Source organism: Magallana gigas, chromosome 8 (assembly GCF_963853765.1).
Source record: "Magallana gigas chromosome 8, xbMagGiga1.1, whole genome shotgun sequence".
In the NCBI taxonomy this organism is placed as follows: domain Eukaryota; kingdom Metazoa; phylum Mollusca; class Bivalvia; order Ostreida; family Ostreidae; genus Magallana; species Magallana gigas.
This window is the reverse complement of record NC_088860.1, coordinates 6,285,108-6,307,771: the sequence shown is the minus strand read 5'-3', so window position 1 is coordinate 6,307,771 and position 22,664 is coordinate 6,285,108. Positions and strand designations below refer to the sequence as shown.

The 22,664-nt window shown below is 32.5% G+C and overlaps 3 protein-coding genes across 3 annotated transcripts; all 3 read left to right on the top strand.

Moving 5' to 3' along the window:
• The first annotated feature begins 3,700 nt into the window (after positions 1-3,700).
• On the top strand, positions 3,701-6,982 carry LOC105338697 (thioredoxin reductase-like selenoprotein T1b). Its single transcript, XM_011443922.4, has 5 exons — positions 3,701-3,897; positions 4,751-4,988; positions 5,841-5,928; positions 6,080-6,205; positions 6,696-6,982. Exons 1-4 carry the CDS (start codon positions 3,734-3,736, stop codon positions 6,184-6,186), a joined length of 597 nt encoding a protein of 198 aa, XP_011442224.3. The 5' UTR covers positions 3,701-3,733; the 3' UTR covers positions 6,187-6,205; positions 6,696-6,982.
• A 3,502-nt stretch (positions 6,983-10,484) lies between these two features.
• On the top strand, positions 10,485-12,394 carry LOC105338636 (uncharacterized). Its single transcript, XM_011443840.4, has 3 exons — positions 10,485-10,643; positions 11,584-12,144; positions 12,293-12,394. Exons 1-3 carry the CDS (start codon positions 10,613-10,615, stop codon positions 12,310-12,312), a joined length of 612 nt encoding a protein of 203 aa, XP_011442142.3. The 5' UTR covers positions 10,485-10,612; the 3' UTR covers positions 12,313-12,394.
• Positions 12,395-19,754: 7,360 nt separating this feature from the next.
• On the top strand, positions 19,755-21,597 carry LOC105338637 (uncharacterized). Its single transcript, XM_066069566.1, has 3 exons — positions 19,755-20,139; positions 20,717-21,198; positions 21,298-21,597. The coding sequence occupies exons 1-3, from the start codon at positions 19,790-19,792 to the stop codon at positions 21,309-21,311; spliced, it is 846 nt and encodes a 281-aa protein (XP_065925638.1). The 5' UTR covers positions 19,755-19,789; the 3' UTR covers positions 21,312-21,597.
• The last annotated feature ends 1,067 nt before the right edge of the window (positions 21,598-22,664 follow it).

The window sequence follows — 22,664 nt, the reverse complement described above, 5'->3', positions numbered from 1 at the left end:
TGAAAATTACTGGATATTTCGAGACCGACAGAGGCTTAAAATTAATTCAAAACACGACCATTTACTTTTCAGACTAGTTTATGAAAACGATATATCTGTAACAGCTATACACATTGGTATATGATGTTTGTATATACATGTCAAGGTACTGGAATAACTGTTGTTTGATAATAAAAAATTCTCAACCAAAAGTACTCTTTGACAAGCGGTCGTACAAGCAAATACACACTTCCGGTGTGTCGAGAAACCAAATAGATCTAAAACCCATGTTGACACCTTTTGTATAGACTTTGTTTAGGTAGACTTAAGTTTAAATCACATACGACTGCTTTCATTTATAAAAGTGAACCAACAGGGAATTCCACTGTGTGCTCGTGGAAAAGTTGTCATCATTAACTCATCAGAAATTTAAACGACATTGCAGATCATTGAAGACTAAGACAAGCACCGGGGGCCCGTTTCACAAAGATTTCTTAAGATGTTTCCTAAGATAGAACATAAGATATGCCTAAGTTATAACTTAGGAAGTTCCTAAGATTTGTCATAGCTGTTTCACAAAACTTTCTTAGCGTAGCGCAGTTGACTAAATCTTATCTTAAGATACATTGTAAGCCACTTTTAAATCATTTCGTTTATTCCTAACTTATATCGATCATGTAAATTCTTTTCAATATGGCACGAGTGTAAACTTTCTAAGTAAACGTAAAAACACATTCCCTTATCAATTAGGAAAAAAAGTTTAATCGTGTAAATGGAGTGCAAATAGTGTAGTGCCTATGTGCATGTCCTGAAATTTTGCATAAAAATTTACCTTCACGTGCATACACGAGTAGATAAAAATAACGTAATAATACCGTTTATTCTTTGAAAACGGTATTTTTTTAATTTGAGAGATCGCAGTATATTTCTTGTTTTTTGCTGCATGTACATATAATTCTTGACAGCATGAATCATTTGATAACATTTGTCACTGCTAGAATTTCTGTTATTCTTTATAAATGACCGAATTCATTTTTTGTCCAGTTTATCCATTGTAAATAGTCCACGTTAACAAATACAGATATGCTAAATCCTAAATTATAAATATCCGTTGAGATATCCAAATATTATGAGTTTAATTTACTATATCTTACGGTATATTTTGAAATAGAATACAATACCCACATGCAGTGACAAGGAGGATTTAGAATGGAAAGATGTGGAACTTTTAAACTAAGTTTAATGTAACGCGTGTTTTCTTGTAGGCCTAATGGTTGATATAAGAATAGGGTTTCTTTTTTTAAGAAAAGGAAACATCGCAAATAAATGCACCTTAGCTGATAGAGAAAGCGAGGATAAAAGGCGACAATTTCTTAGTGAAACAGCAAACCAGCATGTTAAGTTTGTTCCTAAGACATCGATTTACCTGTCTTAAAGTTAAGACATACATTGTAACTTAGGAATTTCATTAGATAAGACTGGAATAGTGAAGTAATGAACTTAGGAAAAAGTTCTTTCCTAAGATATAACTTAGTCCTAAGTATGTTTTGTGAAACGGGCGATGTATATTTTATATATTAAAAAATATAAACCCTCTATAAGTATTATTTAGTATGGGGATTGTTTTATTATTTTGAGAAAATCTCAAAACGTCGTTCAGGTGCCTATGGACTAAGAGTGAGTATTTCTATGTCGGATATAAGATTATATATAGGTTTCATAGAGAGCAAAATGGGGAATTATTGAAACCCAATTACAACTTACACATATTGAGTGTTATTAGTGCAGCTGTCTGTGCACAACTGGAGTTAACGTTAACTAGGACATATTAAAGTTATCAAGTTAAATGAACGCTTACAACTGCATTTATTCGTTGTAGATATGATTATGCGTTGTATTATTATACTTTCTTGTATAGAATCATGCGGTTATGAAGGTGGCAACCATGCAGAAAAAATACATATATAACCCGCGTTTGCGGGTTAAGTAACTTTTTCCTGCAATGATCGCTACTTTCATAATCCGTATGGAATGAATCTACCAAAGAAAGCATTTTATTGTTTATATTTACATTTGTTTTAACAAATTAATAAATTAATCGCAAAAAGTAAGAGAAATTAACTTTATTAATGTCATTGTACATCAGTATGTTAGACAAAAAAAAAACCCAACAACAACAACAAAACAAAAACACCAAAAGAAAAAAAAAACCCAGCCACATCGTCTTCTATAGGACTTTGATTATTTCGTGCAGTCCGTGATTTTTCTTAGGTTGCTGAAGGTTTCGACCAATCGATAAACGGGGCGTGTAGATTTCAGTCCTCTCAGTTTCTACCGCGCTATGAATGTACAATCAATTTGACAATTTCCGTAAGAAAAAGAAGGAATTATACTCGGTAGATGTAAATTATACATATAATACGTGCAAACAAACCTTGCATTCATTTACAAAATGTGTACATGTGTTGAAGCATGGTAAAAAAAATAATACTGAAGATTGTTCATTCGGCCTTATGTATAAGTACATCTATTTGTATTTAAAAAAAAAAAAAAAAAAAAAAAAAAAAAAAACCACCAAAAAAAAAAAATAGAAGCTGTCTTTACATTTGGTAAATAGAAGTATGGAAAACTCAATGAATTTATGGAGTGAAAAACTGAAGTATACTAATAAATGAATATAGAAGCAGGTGTTTCAGAACAATGAGAATGAACTACAAGATGGCTTTTGTGTTGATAAAAGGAAAAGACATTTCCAAAAATCGATACTTTTTAACTTGAAGTTTATGCAAAATACTTAAATTTCAAAAGATTTTCAAGCTTCAAGCAAAGAACGTAAATTTTTTCAACAGACCAAGGTGGGCTTCTAGAGCAGGTACATGTATTAGTCAATGATATCTGCAAAAGGCCCTGTATGGGTGCGACTGATTTCTTAGATACTTACTTAAATTTTTACTTTAATTTATTTTTCCAATAAAGGAGGCTGGGTTATCAACAAATTACACATCAGATCTGCCGTTATACTAATATATGATTTTTTGCCATAAATTCTATTTAGAAGGGAAAATCCCTATGTTAATTTTTGCTTGAACATTTAATAAAAAAATATTTACCTATTATCTGTTACACAGACCTCTTTGTCTCGGTGAGTTTCTTATGGTCTAAATTTGATCATGACTATTTATACAACCTCTTTATGCAAGCTCTTGTAGACTGAATTAAGAAAGCAATTAAAAATCAAAGTACTGGAATTACTGATTGAAGCTAATTTTAAATGAATCAATTTTAGATGTACTACATAACATACAAATACAATTGAAATTTTAGAAATTTATTTTCTTTGTCTGCAAAAAAAAGTTTTTTTCATAGGAAATGGATTTTCATTAATCTTCATGCGTGCCCACACTTGGCAAAATTTTAACATATCGGATCGCAATTTGTATGAAAACCCTATTCAAGAAATTGTATTGCATTTTATATCAATTGAAAAAAAAAAATGTGTAATTCCAAACGTTTGTCCTAATTATATAATAAATTCTGTGAGATGAAATTTAATTGAAGTATTGACTCAATATATACTTATTTTTACAGATAGGTATTATATGAAAATAGTATATGTATTTTTCTTAGTTATTATATTTATTTACTTTTTTAAAAAAGTATTATCTGTGATTTTTTTTATCTGTCTTCATTATCGTTTCAGTTTTCCATGCCTTTTGGGTAATTATGCCTTCCCGCGTCACACTTCCGGCCAGTAATGGCTGACAGAATGGGTCAGCTATCTATGGTATTCGTGTTTTCGGCGCTAATATTCTTAACATGGAGAGATTTAAGTCATACTGAACAAACTAACATAGAAAAGGACATCAAGGCACCTAAACTGTCCAAATTCGCTGGACCGACGCTCAAATTTATGTTTTGGTAAGGATTGTAATGTTCACGAAACTTCTACAGTGTATAGTTTGACATTTGAAAGCCAATATAGTGTATAGGAAGAAGTGAAAATAAAAACTCCCATCTTGTTTTATTAATGATAAGATAAGGTACTGCTGTTATTCTTCTCTTTACGAGTTTTATACCTACTCTTCACATACAGTAAATGTAAGCAGATGTTACTGTTTTTGACCTTTGTACAACAAAAAAGCCAAAATATTGATTTTTGTACAAAAGGTGAATTCCTCATAACACATACTTTCAACTAACTTAACATGAATTAACTTTAAAATTTCACTGTTTGTTGATTGATCTGTAATTTTAAGAATTTACCTTTTATGACAGCAGTATTTTTGATGCTGAAGTAGTGAGCATTGCATAACCATAATCTGCGAGCAGTTAATGCAATTATTTTCTGCAGTGATTGCTACAAATACATTTGTAGCCCATATGAAGCACCAAAGAAATCTGTTTTCATAAAATATTTATCTCTCTTTCTTTCAGTCTTTCTTCAGTATATTATAATTACTTTATCTAAACTATATTATAAGATATTGAGATTTTATCAATGCTAGTAAAAGCCTGGCAGTATTATACCTATTACACGTCACAGTTGCACAGAAATAACGGCTAACTTCCCATATATTGAAGGTCTGTCACACCCCCCCCCCCCCATTCATACCTCATACTGACTTGGCTTTGTCAGTGACTATATGAATAAGATCTAATTTAATAGACTAATTACAATGTATGTAGAAAGAATGGATAATACTCAATAGATCCATGCAACCACATAATGAGAAAGATTGAATATAAATGTTTTCAAATTTTTTCTTTACAGCTTCTCCTGAGGGTACAGGAAGGTCTTTGACCAATATGCCCAGCTTCTCCACGAGCGATTCCCAGCGCTTGACATCCAGGGTGACAATTATCCCCCACCCTCGGGTCGCGCTGCTGTTGCTCAATTCCTTAGCATCTTTAAACTTTTTGTCATTGTTATGATCGTCAGTGGTCAAAATCCATTTCCTCATTTAAATATGGAGACACCCAGTTTATTCAATTGGGCCACAGAAAATAAGGTACTTAATAAATATTACATTCATATCAAAATTTACAGCAAGAGTGTTAAATCTTTGGAATTTATATATATATATTTGCATTTCCATTGTTCTTTCCCACTGTAAGCCCATACGAAGGAGCTGCAATTATTTCTCTATAATCGCAATTGCTCTGTCAGTATACTATGACGTCATAAAGGTGTAACGTTATATATACTTTTCCATGACGTTATAGATTTAAACCACTATACGATACATGATGTGTTTTTCTCCAACTCCATAAAATTGATGTATTTAATATTAAAACCTGTCTTATAATAATATTTTAAAAGAATTACTGTTATAACATATCATTGATTTTGTTAACAAATCTATGTGAATTAAAAAGATACATTACAGTCTGAATGTTTATTTTTGATGCAATAGCTAAATGTCAAGGTCTAGGCTAATACAGGGTATTTGCGAGTGGTAAAATGCAAATATAAGTAATAAACAACGATTATTTAGTGTACATGGCGTTATGAATAGCAACTGCTCTGCTGGCATATTTTCCATGATGCGCTAGCGCGCATCATGGAATATGCCAGCAGAGCAATTGCTATTCATAACGCCATGTTCACTAAATAACGTTGTTTATTTCTTAAATATGTTAATTTTCTGATGATAAATTTTTTGGGTTTTTTTTCCGCAATCACTTTCACATTGCAAAAAATACAATATACTAAATTATATCCTGTTTTGTGTGCTATTAGAGAGTTTTTGATTCCTTAAAATGACTAAAATCAAAATTATGGTAGATATTGGCAACTTCATTTCATTTGAAGGACAACTTTGTACTGTACCTATTAAAATTTATTTAATTCTTCTTTACAGATTTATGCATGTCTCATGGTGTTTTTCATCAGTAATGCCATTGAAGGGCAAATGATTTCAACTGGTGCCTTTGAGGTCACTTTTAATGGTAATGACTCCAAACAATTGTACATTTCTATATTATACTGGTATTCGTAATTATATAATGATATATATATCAATGATGAATATTAAATAGTACATGTAATTTAAAGCTGTTCCTATGTTTGCTCAGTTTAAATGTAAAATTTTTCTTGTAGATGTTCCTGTGTGGTCAAAATTAGAAACGGGGAGAATACCTCAACCGAATGAGATGTTTCAGATCATTGAAAACCACATGCGTTTATACACAAATCCTGGGCAATAAAAGTCTACAGACATGCTAGGTAAACTATCATTTGTGGACTTTATTTTTATATTTATAAACAGTTATTTGAAATAACACTATTATCCCTCTTCAAGAAGAGTCAATGAGTTATCTATAATCTATAAGGTATTCATTTCTTTAACTCAAGTTTCCCAAATGTCATGAATTTTCTTATACTTTCAATTAAGGTTTTTGATAGCATCATTTATTTTTGAATGATCAGATGCAGAATAATTTCATTAGGAAAGTGATGAATTGTTTTATAACCATGTAGATTTATTAATGATGATTAATGTATTACTCTTAAGTTAACTCTGACCTTTAAATCTCGGTTATACTGTACATTTGAGCATTTTTGTTCATCTAGTGCAAGTTGGAAATGTATATCTGTTCTGTTTATCTTTAAAGACTTTTGCAGTGTATTGGAGAACTTCAATATGGCAACAACCAATACAATTAGAATTAATATTTAAATACAAATTAAATTGGATTTTACTTTTATTTTTCAGTCCTCAAGTAACAACATTGCCTGATTCACTAACAGTAGTAGAAGAGCAGAAACTGAACTAATGAAGACCTTCATTACAAACAGCATTGCTGTCAATGAAGTGTTGGATGACCAATCAGAGGCCGCCTTCTATAAGTGTTAACCAATCAGTAGTGATGTCTTATCTGATGACTTTCATGTCTTATACAACAATGTACTACATGTATGTGTGATAAAGACTCTTTGAACTATTGAAAGACTGAAGAAAACTTTCAGAGAGAGAGAGAGAGAGAGAGAGAGAGAGAGAGAGAAGACTCTTTGAACTATTGAAAGACTGAAGAAAACTTTCAGAGAGAGAGAGAGAGAGAGAGAGAGAGAGAGAGAGAGATTGTGTATGATTAATATAATTATAGAAATCATATAGAATAGAGACAAAGTGAGTTTTGAATGGAAATTTGGTAAAATGTAAGTTGTGAAATTTTATTGTGACGTGTTGGTGTGAAGAGATGATGAATTCAAATGCAGTAAATAATGTGTCTTTCTAATCAATCTTTTAGAAATATTCATTTTAATGAACACAGATCAAATAAAGAATTTTGGATAGTTATTGGACAAGACACATTATTCTGAATTTCTTACTTGTGTTGTTATGTAGGTCTTTCATCAGTGTTTCTGTAACCAGTTCATTTTGTAATGATTTCATTCTTAGACCATTTGAGCAAATAGAGAGGGACATCTAGGTCTTGACTTAGATTAGATTGACTCACTTCTCGTATAACTACACATATAATTTAGAAATTATTTTAAGACAACCCAATGGTTTAATTGACAATTATTTTATTCTTATTTCCATTATTTTCTGTCCAACATGAATGCAATGCAACTTTGAGAAAATAGTGTAATCTTGATTCTTTTAATAATTATATATATCTGCATGTATTGAATTCTGAAATTATAAGAGATAAAAACCTTTGCTATTAAAGGTGCATAACAATAATGGTAATAAGGCTATTGAAACAATAATTTTACATTTATGCCAGATTTTAGAATGTAATGCATGTAAGAGGTTGTATTGATGACTATCTGATACCATATTAACATACATGTATGGCGAATATTCCGTAAAATCAGAATAATTTACAGACTTTCTGTGGAATGTCAAGTTTTATCCAATCCTGGCACCTTTTGATTCTTTAGGATTTGTGATAACCAGAAAACTCTGCAATCTTTGAAATAAATGTGATTTTGTTTTTATTTGTGTTCTGTCATTTTTAAATTCATTAAGTTATTTATTTAATTGCATATTGTTTGATAACGCAATAGTTGAGTAAAAAGGCTAAAAATAAGAAACCGAGAGAACAAATTTTACACCTTCCATGTACATGTATCTGTTTTGTTTTGTCATGTGATAATTCTTGTAACTGGTACTACCAATACCATATTCAAGATTGGGAAATAGCATAGCTCATGTTGATGCAATATCTAAACTGTTTAACTGTAAATATAAGAAGATTTATTTGGTAAAGTTACAGTTGTGAGACGTCACTGACCAAATGAGTCAACAACATCTTGTTTTGAATATGGGATTTTGATGTTGGTCGTCAGATTAGAATCTATTTGAATAAATCATAGAATTCTAAATATAATATAGATTTATGTAATCCCTATCAAACTACGACCACAGAACCTCAAATTGAGGATACGCATAGAATGGCTATTGGTTACTATGGTAAGGAAACGCACTGTACGAGGAAATTTATGCATAAGTGATGTATATTCATTGCTTTCCTGAAAATTCATCACAGAAGGACACAAAGTCCGGGATGAATGGTCATGACATCTCGACATGATGGCTGTGTGTAGAGAGGCCACAATCTCACGCCGACGGCGGGTCTTTCCCATGGAGTTCGCTTGTTACCCGGAAATACGCACATACATGTAAAGTTAGTTACACTTGATCCTCTTGTTTTGAGATTTGATGCTTTCGTAAGGAAGATCCAGGGTGCCATACTGATGAGTTATAATGTCGACTCGACAGAGTTTCGAAAGAGATAAAAAGGAACTCTATTTTACTGGAGACACACCCCCTCCCTCGAATTTAGAATGATAATAAACAGAAATGTAGCAACCTTCCTGAAAGTAATTGAAAGTGGGTTAGAACAGTTAGGACCCCTCGACCTTTGGAGAGAGCGGACGAGAGAGAGAGAGAGAGAGAGAGAGAGAGAGAGAGAGAGAGAGAGAGAGAGAGAGAGAGAGAGAGTGTGAGTGGGGGAGGGAAGGGAGAGTGGGGGGTGGTAATTGGTAATTAATTTCCTGAGACATGAAATATTTCCTGTAAGCAGGGTGATAAATATAAGAAATATTGACACAGATCATCAATAATTATTGACAGTATTTCTTTGTACTAAACTGAATAAAAAGATTACAAAATGCTCTTTAATGTTATAATACAAAGCAAATAAGCGCTATTAGTGTCGTTAACTTAGTATTGTTTGTTCGACTTTTGACTGATTTTACATGAGCGTTAATTATATTATCTATAATATGTTATGTGTGTATTTGCTATGATGGATAAAATAACTATATATATATCAAGAATAGATATCCAACGGAAAATTGATTGATAGGTAACAAATATTGATCCATCAAGTGAACAAATAAAGTAAAGTGTACGAAATGCACCTTTCAACAAAACAATGTTCATGAGAAATATTGATGACAACCCCCTCCCCCCAACCCCCCGTAACTTTTCTGCAATTTTTTAAGTGTGCATTCAATCACCATTTATAGTTTACGAACAACAGTGTTCTCTTTAAGTTCATTGCTATTAAAATTATTGATATTTTCAATCATGTGCCCGCGGCCTGGGCCCCGTCCTAGATGTGAGACTGACGGGATTGTTTGATTTGTAATTTTGTTGCAATGACGTTGGATGGTCATTGGTGTGCTTTACATGTTTGTCTTGCCCTTGAATGATCCAAAAAGTGTTTTTTTCTTCCGGCTAAAATGCAAACATGAGTAAACAAAGCTTCGTATTTAGGCTTCCGTGTTTATTTTCATTTAAAAAAGAATAACACAAAAAACCCAACCAACAACAACAACCAAAAAACAACACGCCAAGCATTGAGTAACACAAACGTATGTATGCATTAAAAATAAAAAATAAAAATTAGAATGGCATTTGCTTTTAACACATAAAAACTAATAATTGTCTATCAAATTAGACAAAATCGCTTTCAATGTTGGACGCTGCTTCATTAACTCAAGGGATAACTGCATGCTGTAGATTCACGTTCACATTAGTGAAAAAATATTGTTTAAAAAAGGACGATGTTGTTTTGATAGGCTTACCTTTGCTTGGTATTGGTATAGCACAGCCTATCACTAGCTGGCTAATATTATTTATTTAGAACTTTTTTTTCAATTGATAATCCGGCAATTCACGAGTATACCTCGTCCTTATGATTTATTTACATATCGTTTCTTTTCAGTGTTCTTTCTCCAAATGATGACCCATACCATGTACAAAATGTGGAGAACAAAAGATAAGCTAATTAGATTATATAAAAAATGCATTATTGTGCATGTTCTCTAGTTGTAACGTCTATAAGAAGCGATATTACATTTTTCACAATTTAGATAATAATTAAGAAAACATTACTATTTCTAAAAACAATTATTGTCATAATGTAACAACATAAAACTAGCGGTCAGTTGACATGGCCACTATGCTCTAAGTACTACGAGTTGTTGATAATAATGGCGCAGGTCATATAACTGTCAAAAACTTTAGAGCCCGTCAAATGAGACCCGCCATCTTATCCGAGAAAACAGGTGTATTGTATCATTAGACTAACGACCTACCCATCAATCAGAAGTTACCGGGGGAAGGAACGAAAGCGGACCCCCTCTATATAAGCGCGCCAAAACCGGGACTTTATGCAGACGGCCAAAGAACTTGGAAAGAAAGGTACGTACCAACAACTCAGTTCTATTGGAAATTCTATAGGAAACCAACTCTAGTATAAATATATTTTCGATAAGACCGTATTTAATTTTCCCAATATCTATTTATGGTGATAATCAAAATTCCATTGAACAAATAAACCATCGACTTTTGAGGGAAAAAACCTTGTTTTACTTTTTGATGTTTATACACTGAAAGAGTTTGTTTCTTTTTTATTCTAAGAAATATTATATTTCTTTAAAAAGTCATTCATAAATTATAAATCGGCTATGGAATTACCGTATAGAAGATGTATACGCAGTTTATAACTTGCATACTTGTCAAAATGGAAAAAAAAAACAAATCATCAAACCAGTATTAGGTAAAAATCTTATTTCAATATCTTCCGTAATCATAAATTAGTATCTTTGATACTAGATAAGTACAAACAATGGTAAACATGTACCACAACAAAGAAGGTCATGTTCGGACAGTGTCGTGCATTAATTGTGGCCGTGTAATTAACATTCCGACATGCAATAATTGTCGTTTTTTAGTCGCTGGTAATGGATTATGATTGTGCATTCGGTATTTCCGAGCATATATTGGTCAGGGTTTTGGCCATTAACACTTCGTGAAGACAATTAACACGATGTTAATAACCAGATAAACATTTGCCGTTATACATTTCATTCCTTTGATTAAAAAAGTAATTATAAAGAAATAGTGTTACAAATAGATAAATAAATAAATACATGTAAATATATAAATAGATTAACTAAATGATGAATAGATATGAATATTTGAATCAAATAGATATAAATATGAATAAATACCAAAAAAGATAAATAAATAGAGATAAGTGTGACAAATTTAGTATACATCTGATGGTAGATTTTAATACCTCGACTGGAAAGAATCACTTATAATATGCATGATAACAACGAGGTTAATTATCTTTCAGAACTGCAGAACACAATGTCTTCCTCCATCATATTCCTTTGCTGCTTGTTGGGTGTAGCAGTAGCGACCCCCGGGTATTACGGCGGCGGATGGGGCGGCTACAACGATTGGGACGATGATGACTACTACAGAGGAGGATACATCGGAATCCAGGGACCTTACGGCGGAAGTGGGGTCATCGGAGGATACGGATACGGAAGTCCCGGATACGGAAGAGGAGCAATCGGCGGTGCGTACTACAACCCTTACTCCGGCCGTGGAGGAATTGGCGGTGTAAGATATGGATACGGAAGTGCTGGATATCCAATGGGAGGTAACATTGGAGGATATGGCGGTGGATACACTCCCGGATATGGCGGCGGATACGGAGGATATGGTAGAGGGCTTGGCGGAGGATACGGCGGTGGAATTGGAGGATATGCTAGATATGGCGGATATGGACCTAACTATGGATATTCTGGATTTAGAGGAGGAGCCGTGGGGCCACGTGGCGGTTCTATCTATGCTAGCGGTATCCGAGGGGGATTCCGTGGTTACCCCAGTTACAGACCAAACTACAAAGGTACTTCATGTAACTTATTTATGGTAAAAAAAACCCAAAATTTAAAAAGTTTTACGACGTTTTTTTCTGTATAAGCCCTATCAACTGCCAAAATTTGTCTTTTTTGATTTGTCGTGATAAATCTTAACTGTTCCTATCCTCTTTTCAGGAAAGAAGAACGTCTACTAAATAATCAACAAGTTTACACAGGACTCACAGATTTATTTATTGATATTTATATGATTTCCACTGAAATAAATTTTAAAGTAAACATGTTTTATGTCTCCAAGATTCATGTACGTGAAAGTTGTTATAAAATATCACAATGAGGTGCTTTTATAGAGATATTGTTCATATTTTCCAAGCATATACATAATACAAAATATCAGGACAATGTAGAATAAAACATGTTTATCCTGTATAAAGAAAACTCCATTTCCTCCTGGATAATCTTGTGTTTATAACCAAGCCCTTTTTCTATCAGGTTGATTTTGTAGTCATATCACATGTTGAGCACTGCAGTTCTCAAAAAGATCCTAAATAATTGTTTATAGATGGGATATAAACCAACATCAAACTCTGAACCCGTTGTGAGGCCCAAGAATAATCCAAGGGCCAAAGTCTAAACAATTTAAAAGAATCAGCAATATAGCAATATAATAAAACCATATATTATAACATTTAAGTTTTTGTGAACAGTTAAAATGTTTTCCTTTTTAAATTAGATCCTCAATGTACCCAAACCCAACTCCCCAAGATTTTGATTTTGACAAATTTAGATCTACATTTCCTGATGTTGCTTTCTCTACAGTTACAGCTTTTTTAGGGAAATTGTTTTTATACGAAGATTTATCTCTAAATATTCTAACGTAAAAAAGTGCCCCCCGGTTGTGGCCCCACCCTACCCCGGGTGACTTGAATCTACCATACATTAGGATGCTTCTCCGCACAAGTTACAGCTTTCCTGGCTGATTGTTTTTTTGAGAAGAAGATTTTTAAAGATATACTGTGGTAAATTCCTATGAAAGAATTCGACCCCCCCCCCCCCCCCCCGCCATCGTGGCCCCACCCTAGCCCCGATTTTCACAATTTTTAATCTACACTACCTGAAAATGCTTCCACACCAGCTGGGCCCGTTTCTCAAAAAGGCCTACGTCCAGGCGTAAGCTTAGTCCGGACTAAATCAGGGACTAAACCTCAAAACCAGACTAAGTTGCGTTTCACAAAAAGGCGGAAACTTAGTCAGGACTAAATTTGGGTTTAAATCTACGCCTGCTAATGGGTAGGCGTAAGTACTTAGTCTGTGCACAAAAATGGCGAGTGTTTTGATTCTCAGGCAAAATAAACAGAGAAGTCTATTTTTTGGTTTGTTTAATGTGTTTTTAAGGAAAACATACACATTTATTTTAATATTTGTACATGTACGTATAACTTTAAAAAATACCTATTGTTGATAAATAATGGGCTCACCTTATTAAACATATGTAATATACATTACTACTTGTTAATGAAATTTACCTAAAGTATGAAAAATGGGTATACCTCGATAAATGATATAAACACAATAATTAAAAAGATGCTATAATTCTAAATTAAACAAGTATTCCCCAACAAGATAGATGTATATAAGTACGAATAGATTATTGATTTTTAAATCAATACTCAGTAAGCATAAACTAGAATTTAATGTTTCTAATCAAATTTGAACCCGTGAAACGAAACTGAATTTAAAAATTATGAATAGGAGCAACTCAAAACGTTTACAGTTGTATTTTTTCCTTGTGTCTGGTTCTTTGTTCTTTACCTATATTACTTACAACTTTACAACACGTACGCATTCTCATTTTCAATTTTTTACTCCTAGTATATTTACAAAACCGTATGAAATCTACATATTGTACATGTATTTTGAATGTTTATGAACTTGCATTTAGATACAATCAATTTTTGTTTGTTAAAATATTACTTAAAAATATGTTTTAGAAGCGTGCAGAGTGTGCATCAATTTTAGATCTATTGACAAGCGTTTGTCAGGGTTCTCGAAGATTCTAAAATTTCACATGCACACCATGAATTTTCGGAAATCAAATTAACTAGTCTTATTAAATCTAGGATGAAGTCATCAATTGCGTTCATATTTAACACCGATCGTAATTCTTTTAAAATAGGTATGGTTTACATGTACTATCAATGATCTTCGTGCATATTAATATGATTGTTTATCTGTACTCATTTTCCTGAATTGATCTTTAATTACTTGAATTCATGATAGTTTTGTTTCATCATATTTCAGATGTATGTATACCAAGGGATGTTTTTTTTTATTTCGAAGTTGTCGACTTGCAATACAAAAGCGTTGTTTTAGTAGTTTTAAAACAGTGTGCATTATTTACAAATTTAACCAGCTTGCATTTGTCATACTTTAGTTATTATAGAAACAATTCTATACACCCCAACCCCAATAACCCAAAGCAGATAGGGAAAAAAGTAAAACTCACATGCACTTGTTAAAACAGCAGAGATTCAAAATGTCTTATCCGGAGGGGGAAAGGGGATTTTTCAAGATGCCTTTTCCATTAAACTTTTAAAACATTTGATTTATAAAACTTTCTTCAAATAGGTAGGGTGTTCTTAGATAACTGCTTTTATATTTTTATTTTAATCAAGATACTGTATACAGGGTTATTTTCGTCCTGTGTAATATCCGCCTTGCTACACTTGCATACAGTTTTGCTCTGTCGTGAATTCGCCCAGTCACAGCTGTTACTTAAGTTACTTAATATTAGATATTGAGAATCAACAAGTCTTAAATTCGCCCGCTGACAACGAGGGTGAAATGATTGAAAATTAAACGGGGGCGAATTTTCCCCTGTATATGGTATATATTACATTCAACCCCCCCCCCCCCCCCCCCCCGGTAAAAACCAAAACAAAACAATCACTCGATTAAACCAAAAAAAACAGGAAAGGGAGTTGGGGGGACCCCAGCCTCAAATGTTGATAAAGCCTGTCTTGTTAATTGTTGACTATTAATATCTTTCAAAACTATTATCATTTGAATCGCAGAAAATCAAGAATCGTTTTCATGTCATTGTCTACATTCTTTCAATATTGGAACAGAGGATGGACCAAGGTTCATGTAATGTTATTTATACAGTAAATATTTTCGATTTCAGTTGGTTGCTGTTATATACATGGTCATATTATTTTCTATAAATAATATAGTGAATTGATGAAAAAGAATCAAGCCTTATCCCAGCATCTGAAAGTGTCTAAATATCGACAGTGTATATGAAGCATACTTCTCATTCTGCAGACGTATGGGGGCATAGCTACTGTACCCTGTCCCTGTGTTCTATAAATATTTGAAGTTTACACGAACATTGAAGTTAATTTCTATGTATTGTTTCGTTCAATTAATATGCACGAGTGTGCCTCAATATCATCTACAATGCATTTAATTGTCACATATTTGGTTTCTGGAACCTCTTATATATGCCGCTTTCATATCAACTGTTTGTCTCTAAAACTGCATTATGTTATGAAGTGTATAAACATTTGTTCTACTTTCATTAATATTAAAAGTTATGAACAACTTGAACTATGCACATTCAGTGGTAAAGTATACCATGCGTACTTTCGGGTACTACATGTAGTATGAATTGGAAAATTGAACCACCACATATAATTATACCCTCAAAGCAAAACAAAATACGATATGCGCATGCTTAGTACTCAGTGGAGATGTCTAAGTTTTTTCGACATTTAAATCCTAACTTACGCCTCTTTCAGAAACGCAACTTAGACCCGACTAAATATTGGCGTAACTTCGTTAGTCGGACTAACTTAGGCCCAGATTTACGCCTTTTTGAGAAACGGGCCCCAGTTTTTAGCTTTCCTGACCAAAAATAGTTCTTGAGAAGAAGATTTTTGAAAATTTCTCATAAGGCTTAATTTTGAATCCCCTTTGCCAAGGGATGCTTTGTGCCAATTCGTTTTTGAATTTGAAATTGACCAAGTGGTTGTGATGTTAAAAATGTGAAAAATTTACGGACAGACTGACAGACGGACGACAGACAAAATTTGATCAGAAAAGCTCACTTGAGTTTTGAGCTCACAGTTAAATGTTTAAGAATAAAATCTTACGGATTAATTATGCTATCCTCCTCATTAGATTACATGTACGAGTTAAAATCAATTGTCCGATTATACAAGGAGCTGCATGGCTTTTTATGCAATAACTTTGAGTACAATGAAGCATTTCTTTAAATTAAATGACAAATAAATAGAAATCCCATTAAGGCATTAATTGTTTTTGCCAAAGAGTTCATAATTCGTCATATATAACCATTAGAGCATTGAATGATTTATTTTTGATGTCGTCGTGTCAATAACTGCCGTCAGGTGAGCAGAAAGATTGAATAACGCGCGTTAGCGCTTTATGATAATTTTTCTGCTCAATCGACAGCAGTGATTTATCATTTGATGCTTATATTTACATTCGCTCACCGATGAAATCAATTATCTATGAAATAAATCGACGCAAATTGCAGATCACGGAGAGAGTAAATTAGTAACAGGAAGAACAACTGTTTTATAAAAACCATACACTGTTGAGATGAGCATGACAATATAATCCATGAAAAATAACTCTTGAAATTTTGCTTTTGACAACAAAATGAACTTTCTTATTGAATAATTGTAAAAAATGGTGTTTTGACAACATGTTTGAAATATATTTTTAAACCGATAACATAGAAATCAATGTTTTGGAACTACATGTACTTATGTAAATTACTTGTAAATTTATTAGGTTGTTGCATTTGGACGCATTTAAAGATCACAAAACTTTATGGAAAAACATAGTAGAATGTATATATCATGTAATACAAATAATCACAAAACAACTCGTTAACAGTATTGCTATGCATTTCTTTATTTTCCAAATTGATTATTATCATAAATGTCAAACATGACTTTTAATAATTTAATATACAAATCATACTTCCTCGACCAACACAATTTACCTTTAAATCTGACGAAACATAACCATCATTAATTGTAACGAATAGAAAATATTAAATGGGCATTTTAATGAACTAATATTGTTTCTTATTAAGGTGGCTCTATACACCCACAGTTTATTCCAATTTTCAATAGAAGACCACAAAACATATACTTATCAAATATTAAAATGACGATAGGGATACTATAGGTATTTTTAAAGAATTTTTTAATGTTTTTTCGTGTTTTTGTAAAATATTTTTTAAAAAGACAGCTATCAACTAATTGAGAGAAATTATTTTGTCATATGATGGATATTTCCTTCGGACACATAAAAAAAAATATAACACTTCTTAACATTCAAAAATGTTATTATTGCAAATCTTTTTAGTATTTCCCCAAAACATATTTTTTCATATTTTCTTACTCTGTTGACAAATCATCTGAAAAAGTTGCTTGATGTTATAAGAAAATGTATTTTAATAAATGTGAAATAAAAAATTGAATGAAAACAATTGCAAATAAACACAAAAAATATTTTAAATTTTATTTGGTATGAAAGTTCCTCATGTAAGGGTTATCGTTCCCAAGTCCCAAGGCCCAAACACCTTGGGGACTTTTCATTTCTGAGTTGAAGAAAATTTCCTAAATATAATGTTGGAATGATAAATACATGCATATTTCATTATAGACTTTGCCCTGTATAAGTGAATATATTCGCTTTAGTGCAAAACTAAGTCAAATAAATAAAGGGGAACATTGACTAGGCTCATAGGATTTATGTATCCCAACCTGAGAGAAATTCAAAGCAACCCTCTCATCCCCGTTAGGTGTCGATATTAATGTGCATTAAAGTATATTATAATTGAAATATTTTCACCTGTTTAGAATTTTTTTTCACGGTATTCAACCAAAAAATACGTTTTAGAAATTTTTGGAAAGTTAAAAAATTTATTGTTCTCAGCGGGAATCGAACTCATGACCTACTGGTTTGTAGTGAACCCACTAACCCACTGCGCTACGGTGTAACATAAGGATGATGCTAAAAAAACTCTTTAAAAATTTATACTTGATTTTATTGTTTATTTCGATAAATAATACCACACAACGTGAAGGAGTCACATACCACATTACTTGTAAGTAATGAATTTTCCAATTATAAAATTAAATCTATCCATTTAACAAATTTTTCAAAATAGCGGTTCCCATACAATTCACCTCAGTTTAAATCAGCCAGTACCGGAAATGCATGTTTCCAGATTTACTTTTTTGCGTACTGCGTCATCAAAAAGTGGTGTATAGAGCCACCTTAATTAAATGTACCTTCATTGCAACAGGAAAATTTTCAATAATGTTATGACAGAATGAAAAAGACCTATTTACATGTAGGTGATAACTAAGTATTTTAAATTTTAGTTTTCTTTGGTTGAGAATTTGTTCTTTTATATAATTGCAATGAAATAGGGCAAGAGTTGAGGAACCTTCCCTACAATTAAGGTGGTATGGGACACCTCCATGTTATGACGTACTTCCCTTGAGTATCGAAATGATTAAAAAAAAAATTGGTCATGGACTGTAAAATTTGAAAATTCTAAATCGATAAAAGTATTTTGATTATTTAATATACTTTTATCCACATTTATATCTACAGGTGTCCTATACCACCTTAATGGCAGACAGATTTTGTAGGCGATCGAAAGGCCATATATGTAATTAACAATAAAGTTTTTATAAGCACACATTCATAATCGTGTAAAGTAAAGCTCGTTTGTATAATCTTTTAGATTTTGGATAGCTAAAACAAAATACATTTTTCAATAATTTTATTCATATTAAAACGCACCCATAATTTACATTCAGGAAATAATAACAATTGAATTCAAGTACTTTAAAATATTTCTTTGCCAATTGTACGTTCAAGCAATAATTACAAACAAGTTAATTAGCTTCTAGTCATGCGAATATCCAGGAATCCCTTTGAAGGAGTTTTTTGTTTGTAGCGGGTAGCAGTGTTGAGTCCAAGGCTTATCTTTGGTAATCATAATAAAAAAATCTAAAGGTCTGAACTTTTTAGGGTGTGGGGTATGAAGGGGGTATGTATGGACTGCCTAAAATACCACTCTAGATAGGTGCACTATACAACTTATAACAGATTAACATTTTGAAATCCAATAATCTTAAATGCCAAAATACAAATAAAAAAAAAAACAAAAACAAAAAAAAAACCCAAAAAAACCCCAAAAAACAACCATAAAAACTCTTTCAAGCTCGAGCTATACTCAGTTTTTAGATGTTAAATTCTCATTATGACCAGTGATTAATAACGCAACCATTAAATTTGTTAATTAACACGAAAACGCAAGTACAAAAACACCCAAAACATCAGCCAAACGACTTGTATTTTTTTTCCTGATAGAAGAAAATTATCCAAAGAAACCCCCGGCAAAAACCAGTTCTCTTGATCACATTAACCAAAACCTATCCTGCTCTTATTCTTAATTACTTACAAAAGAGCTAATTACAATATGTATAAAAAAAGAACATGGGACATTAAAAAAATAGCCGACTATCTATATCTATAGACAGATAGATAATAACCTAACCACACTGCATTCGGTATAAATTGAGTAAACGCCGTGTGTAAGATTTCTACCAAAACAGGATGAGTTGTTTGGGAGGTACTCTGGTTTTCTTGCTGTGCGTTCTTTGTTCATGCAATGCTTTGCTAGGAGAGCATACCAACACCATTTCTGGCCAATTTTCGGAACAACTCGGAACCCACAGTAGTGATGTGGGATTCGGATACTCTCCAGAAACGTCCTTCAATGGATTTTCATTAAGTGTTGGATCTCTTACTGATTTTTCATCTCCAGGGATAAACCACAACTCGTATGCTGTTGCCCAGCCTGGGTCCTTCTACGATAGCTTCTTTCCTTACTCTCAAGGAATTTCTAATCAAGTGGCTAGAATGCCACTCGCTGATACAAACAATTTCGGTGGTGGATCTTTTAGGTAAAAAAAATAGGTGCATAGGATCTTTTAGGTAAAAAAAATAGGTGCATATTTAAATGTTTTTAATAAAAAGTTTGCTCCATTTGTGTAAGGTTATAGGAAACAGTTTGGTGAATATAATGATTCAAAATAAATTTATGAAACAGAGAATTTTAAAACTGTATGTTTCATTTAAAAACATTAACATTTTGATTAAAGTGAGAGTTCAATTTTTATTATTGAAGCAATACATATTTTATTTTCAATTTAGTATGTCGCACATTTTTATTGCAAATTGTGAATATTTCAACGAAAAAAAAATCATGGTTTAAGTTCACTGAAGATTTGGAAAAAGGTAATTTTACAAGGCTCTGATTTAAGTAAAGTTATATTTAACTTTATAAATTCTTATCTCGTACAAAAATTGTTTGCTACTCCGTATTCCGTTGTATATATAGATCTTTCTTCTAATTAAATTGAATCATAAATGATACAATTGCATCCATAAATTATTAAAAAGCACTTGTTAAATTCTGCAGAGAAAAAATACAGATCAAATTGCTTTCAACTAATTTTATATCTCTATGTAAATTTTCAGCACTAGTTTTGGTGGAACAGAAATCCGTGAACTGACACGGACAGGCAGTTTTGGAAACAATCCGATTGCCCCTTCTGGTTTTTTAAACTCATTCCATGAAACTAGCCACATGGCACCACCTTTGGGATTTACCTTAAACAATCGTTTCACTGGAAATTCCCCTAGTTCAGGTATCCTCGGATCTTCTTTCGCACCTGAGAACCGTGTCAACAGTCACAATTTCGGGCTTGGAGAAACTTTTGTTTCAGACAGACACTTTACTGACAATTTTCCTGGTTCTACCGTGAACAATAACATTAGGACAGGCAATTTGAGAGCCGCAATTGATGATATAACATCTGCTCTCCTACACGGGTTTGGTTCAACAGGGGGCAGCAGTAACCCGGCCATCAACAATGGCGTAGACGTTCTATCACCTCTTGTATCACCAAACCCTGGGTTATTCGGAGGATCAACGTTAATGCCAGAGAGTCAAAACACAGGTATATTTAACATGGGTATGTCATATATCAAATTAACATAAATCATTTTTTGTTTAATGGAACCATCTTTCTAAGTTCCTTTCTTTTCATTTTTACCAGGTTTTCCCGGTTAAAATGTTTTGATTGGTCGCCGTCCACAAGCCGAGGAAGGATACCATTCTGACTTACATCTGAAGTTTAACAAGATAAACTGAATCCAAACTAACATACTCAACAATGAATATGCTATTAATCATAACCATAAAATTTGACGCACTCTTGACATTTTAAAAACATGAATCAACACTATATAAAAATTAACATTTATATACAGTGTATTGGGAAAGAAATATTTATCAAGAAACAAATATACTCGTAACGAGCTCTTTTATTTATATCGACTCTTTATCCTCTATTATGTGATTTTGATAAAAATGAAATAAAATTTGCATGAATGTTTTCATTTTACACTCATAGGTACTGTGTATACTAGTTTGTCAAACAAATAAAATTAAAGTATTCCATTACTTTTCAGTAGGCATGTATCATTAAATTAAAAAAAAAACACCAATAAGATAATGTAGAGAAGGTTATATTCGCCAGATATTTAGAATTCTCTCAGTCCTAAATTCGGCCGCTGACAACGAGGGGGAATGGACGAATATAAAACAGGGACAAAGATTGCCTTGTATACAGTAATCACCATCAATACGAATAAACAGTGTCAAGTTTAAAAGTTCATCAGCATACGCATTTAATCCTACCCTTCAAATAATTTAAATCAAAGATGTAATAATCAATAAAAACAAGTCTACATGTATTATTTATTCATTTATATACATACCGATTGATAAATTTATGAATCATTATGATAACAATTCTGCCTCCACAGGGAATCATTCAAAAGCCCCCCCCCCCCCCCCTCCCCAAAAAGAACACCTCTGATATTTTCTGTTGGATAGTCTTTAAAAGGATAATTTCCATAGTTATTGCCCCTAATTAACTCTTGGCATCCAGTAGTCAATCCACTAAGAGAGGCCCTGCACCAAACAGCCTGTTATACGAATCACTGATTCCGTATGTTGGATAGATGATGTATTATCTGAAATCAAGATAGTAGGGCCCAGTTCTTCCAAAATCAATAAAGTACTCAGCTAGTTTGAATGGACCATGAAATGTACCTTAAGCATGGCCATGGAGGAGACATAAGGAAAGACCTTTATACTGAACAAGTACCTTATCTACAATTATAGATCTATAAATTGAAAAAGGCCTAATACAATTCGTTAGCAGTTCAAGCATCGTGAAAGACAACAATCTTTAATTAGACACACACTTACTGAATTTTAAGAAAATGATGATATAAGCGCGTCAGATTCAATTTATAGGGCACCAATACGAGTTGCATTTGCTGTTAGGTGACATTAGGTTCACTGGAGGTTAAACAAAACGTGAAGTTGTATATTAGTTGTTAAATGCTTTATTTA

What these genes read in the sequence shown, in the direction of transcription:
- LOC105338636 (XM_011443840.4), top strand. Translation starts at nt 10,613, where the DNA reads ATGCAGACGGCCAAAGAACTTGGAAAGAAAG. An exon ending in CAAAGAACTTGGAAAGAAAG is followed by an intron (nt 10,644 to 11,583) that starts GTACGTACCAAC and finishes ATTATCTTTCAG; the next exon opens with AACTGCAGAACACAATGTCT. An exon ending in TTACAGACCAAACTACAAAG is followed by an intron (nt 12,145 to 12,292) that starts GTACTTCATGTA and finishes TCCTCTTTTCAG; the next exon opens with GAAAGAAGAACGTCTACTAA.
- LOC105338637 (XM_066069566.1), top strand. Translation starts at nt 19,790, where the DNA reads ATGAGTTGTTTGGGAGGTACTCTGGTTTTCTTGCTGTGCGTTCTTTGT. An exon ending in TTCGGTGGTGGATCTTTTAG is followed by an intron (nt 20,140 to 20,716) that starts GTAAAAAAAATA and finishes GTAAATTTTCAG; the next exon opens with CACTAGTTTTGGTGGAACAG.